The sequence below is a fragment of the Mchenga conophoros genome, linkage group LG22 (genome assembly GCF_057382185.1).
Source record: "Mchenga conophoros isolate Kocher_MC1m ecotype Shallow Benthic linkage group LG22, M_conophoros_male_GT1.1, whole genome shotgun sequence".
In the NCBI taxonomy this organism is placed as follows: domain Eukaryota; kingdom Metazoa; phylum Chordata; class Actinopteri; order Cichliformes; family Cichlidae; genus Mchenga; species Mchenga conophoros.
Genome location: NC_140546.1, coordinates 31,638,140 through 31,642,185, shown reverse-complemented (window position 1 = coordinate 31,642,185; position 4,046 = coordinate 31,638,140). Strand labels below are relative to the sequence as shown.

At 47.6% G+C, this 4,046-nt stretch overlaps 1 protein-coding gene across 1 annotated transcript; it reads right to left on the bottom strand.

Annotated features, from left to right (window-relative positions):
* Positions 1-472: 472 nt before the first annotated feature.
* Positions 473-2,161, bottom strand: LOC146549737 (uncharacterized). The gene is made up of 2 exons (XM_085262381.1): positions 1,104-2,161; positions 473-510 (listed from the first exon to the last, which is right to left on the bottom strand). Exons 1-2 carry the CDS (start codon positions 2,140-2,142, stop codon positions 473-475), a joined length of 1,077 nt encoding a protein of 358 aa, XP_085118507.1. The 5' UTR covers positions 2,143-2,161.
* Between the last annotated feature and the right edge of the window lie 1,885 nt (positions 2,162-4,046).

Below are 4,046 nucleotides of genomic sequence, written 5' to 3'. Positions count from 1 at the left end.
TTTCTCAGTCACCGCCCACTTCAAAGCGAGCAGCTCCAGTTTAAAGGAGCTATAGTTTGCATCATCCCTTTCGGCGGGTGCTAAGCTTCTGCTAGCATAGGCTATCACACATTCCTTCCCATCTTGTACTTGAGACAGTACTGCACCAAGGCCCACTTTACTGGCATCCGTATAAAGCCGGAAGGGTAATCTGAAATCAGCAAAAGCTAAAATAGGAGCCTCGAGCAATTTCTGCTTCAGAAGATCAAAGGACTGCTGACAATCCTCATCCCAATTTATGGGGATATTCTGTTTTTTATTCTTCGGTACTCCCACTAGCAGCGAGTTAAGAGGCCTAGCAACACCCGCAAACCCTGCAATGAACCGCCGATAATAACCGGCAAAGCCCAAGAAGGAACGCACCTGATGAATAGTCTGCGGGGCCGGCCACTTCTGTACAGCGGCAATCTTATCAGGGTCTGGAGCCACACCCTCACTGTTCACCAGGTGACCCAGGAACTTCACCTGTTGCTGGAAAAGAACACATTTATCAGGTCGCAACTTCAGCCCATAGCTCTTCAATCTTGCAAACACTGCCTGCAGATGTTCTAGGTGGCTGTCAAAATCCGGTGAATATACTATCACATCATCCAGATAGACAAAAGCGGACTCTGTGATTTGACTTCCCAAACAACTCTGCATCAACCTTTGAAATGTTGCTGGAGCATTACACAATCCAAAAGGCATTCTTTCAAACTCATACAAGCCAAAAGGAGTACAAAATGCAGTTTTTTCCCTGTCAGCTTCAGAAACTTTCACTTGCCAATACCCACTTGCTAGATCAAGGGTGGAGTAGTATTTTGATTTAGTCAGCATCGTCAAGGTCTCTTCAATTCTAGGTAATGGATGGGCGTCTTTATGTGTCACTGCATTCAACTTGCGGTAATCCACACAAAATCTCAATTCCCCATTCTTTTTCCTTACCAGGACAATGGGTGCTGCCCAGGGACTTGTACTCTCTCGCACCACCCCTGATCGAATCATATTATTCAGCAATTCTCGCACTTCCTGATACATTTTAGGGGGGATTGGCCTATACCGCTCTCTAATAGGAGGTGCCATACCTGTCGGAATAGAGTGCGTAATTACATCTGTGTGGCCATAATCCTCTTCGTCGGCAGCAAACACATCGCCCCACTTCCTCAAGAGACCATTTAACTTTTCCTGCTCCTCCATAGATAGATTCGACCGCCCTTGTGTCATAACTTCAATGTGAGGAGCTTTACCAGATGGTTCCGAGCTCACCTGGGATACGCCCACTTCAACGATGCCTGGCCTGGTTTGCTCAAACGTGACTTCAAAAGGTTCCTGAATGTCGACATTTTCCGTGGAGAATGTAGCCAGGGCCTCATAACGTCGTAACGTAATCGGAAAAGGATTGAGATTCCTTACTTTGTTGGGGACCCGGCCTCTATAGACAGTTCCTAGCGATCGAGCAACGGCAACTGTACTAGGCCCTTCCAATGGCTCCACCAAGATACATTGTCCTTTCCTCAGTGTCTGTGGGGCCCTAGCCCAAATCACCTGCTCACTGTGCTCAGGGATCTTCACCGGGTGGCGGTAAGCGGGTCGCAGGGTCCCTACTTGTGGTACGGGGACAGCTGCCTGAATTCTTTGACAGTCCTGAAAAGCAGATGCCCACGCTTGTTGAGCGTCTACAGTCGAGCCAACAGGCCAGGTCTGGGTCTGCGTCTGAGGTTTAAAAAAAAACACATCCCAACATGGAACGATGATGTTCATACCTAATATAGGTAATGCATTAGAATTATTGGGGTCGTCCTTTGAAATCACAATTCCCATATCTTTCAGGGTAATGTCTCCCACCTGTACTTCAGCTAACACATAGCCCACGTAAGGAATAGCCAATCCATTCGCGGCCTTCAGCTTTAGCCAATTAAGATCACTCTCTTTCCCCGGCTCCTGTTCACCAAACAATCTCCTAAAACAGGCTTGTGGCATTAATGTTACATTAGACCCAGTATCCAGCAAAAATGTCACTTCTTTACCATCAATGAATACTTCTACTTGACGGCATGCCCCTAAAAATTGAGGGTGGTTTAACTGAGTTGGACCACTATCATCCTTTCCAATCACCTGGCCCATAGCGACTGGATTTACTCGTTTAAAGCCATCTGAGATGAAGTGCCCCGACACTCTCTTGCCATGTGTCCACTAACTCCACACCTACAAATAGGCTGCCCATGCTCATCCCACTTGTGCCGTGGTCGCTCCACTAACCGTGGGGTTTGCTTTGTCACCGGGGGTGGCTCGGACACTTCAACACCTCCCCTATATTGAGGGGAACTAAGGTTCCGCCTTTCTCGCTCACCTCTAGGAGCTGAAAACGTCCATGGCATTGGTGCTGGTCGGACAAATTCCCTCAGCTCCTCCTGAAGAGTATTTTTGAGATCCATAATTTGCTCCTTCATTTCTGCAAGGATCTCCACTTTAAACTTATCTCTCCAATTCAGAGTATCCTGCCACTTTAAATCCCCTCTTACTACAGCACAAGCGGAGTCCTCATGTACGCCATACAGCGCATCCGCTTCCAATTGCAGAGCCTCTTTACGCACCTGTTCAAATGAGAGGTCAGGATCGTGCCTTAATAAACGCCGCAGATCACGCTGTATCTCACCCTCCCTAAGACCCAAGACAAACTGATCACGCAGGTGCAGGTCAGCCCGCCGAAACCCTTGTGGCTCTTTTGTCTGCAGGCGATGGCCCAACTCCCTTAAGCGTAACGTGAACTTTCTAATAGGCTCTTCTGTCCTTTGTCTACATTCATAAAACATGGCACGCAGGGTACCCACGGCTGTTTTGTCCCCATACAGTTCTTTAAGCTGAAGAAAGATTTTATCTGGCGTATCCCGCTCCGCTTGTTCCAGAATAAGAATTTCACGTCGTGATTCTCCTCCTAATGCACTCAATACAAAATCACATTGCTGTTCTATCGACCACTTTTGAGCACGGAGCATTGCGCTAATTTGACTCTCCCAATCTTCATAATTTGTATTAAGCCCACAAAATTTTGGTACCCAGGGCGCACCGATAAAAAATGGTGACGCCATATTCCTGGTTTCAGATAACTCATCCGCCATATTAATCAGTCTAAGGCAGGTAGGTTTGTATACTGGTCACAAATCCTGTCGACAAACGCCAAATGTTACGGGAGGTCTGTTAAGAGAGCCTCCGTGCAAAAAGAATAGGAATTCTAGTAGGGACCAGCAACAAACCACCACGCACACACTGCAATGGGTTACACAAAATTTATTTGTTCTTCCTCTAGGCAAACTACCGGCTGAAGACAACCCCGGCCAGGGATCCAAAGCCCAAAGACCACCGCGGTCCGAGTTCTTCGCCTAGTTACAAACAGGGGAGAGAGGGTCACTGCACGAACACGCAACCAACACGTATCAATCCTGCAGCTCCCTAAAACAGGTTTGCCACCCACCTTTTCAGACTTTAACTTTGTTCGAGGCTGGGTCTCCACATTACCTCCCGGCAGTTAAACTTCCCCGAGCTGGTCCAGTTCTTCTTATCGGGGCGCAGGAGGTCTCCAGTCTAGTGCTCGTTTTCCTCTTTTCCAACACGTCCCTTTTTTTCCAGCACGTCCTCTCTTTTCCAGCACGTCCTCTCACAGCTCCATAGGAATACGTCCTCCTTTCCACGTCCTCCGTTTCGTTAAAAGCAAAAACCAGGCCAGGCTAAAAAAAAATCCTTTCTATTAAAAATGCGCACACTTTGTCCTGGATCTCCGGGGCTCTCCTGCTTCACCGAGGTCCTACTAAAAACAACAACAACACTTCCTGCTTCCTCTCCCCTTTATAAAGAGGAACTCCAATCAGCCGCTCCCTGTATTCAACTCCGCCTCACTGGCAGCTAGGCTAGAGTAAAATCTCCCCTCCCACACAGGTGCAACAACCGTAAATAAACACAAAAACATGCAATTAATCCAAAACAAACTCAAAAACAAAACCAACAAAACTTAGGGGGGGGGTTTCTCTCCG

What these genes read in the sequence shown, in the direction of transcription:
- LOC146549737 (XM_085262381.1), bottom strand. Translation starts at nt 2,142, where the DNA reads ATGGGCCAGGTGATTGGAAAGGATGATAGTGGTCCAACTCAGTTAAAC. An exon ending in TACGCACTCTATTCCGACAG is followed by an intron (nt 511 to 1,103) that starts GTATGGCACCTC and finishes GTTCTTTTCCAG; the next exon opens with CAACAGGTGAAGTTCCTGGG.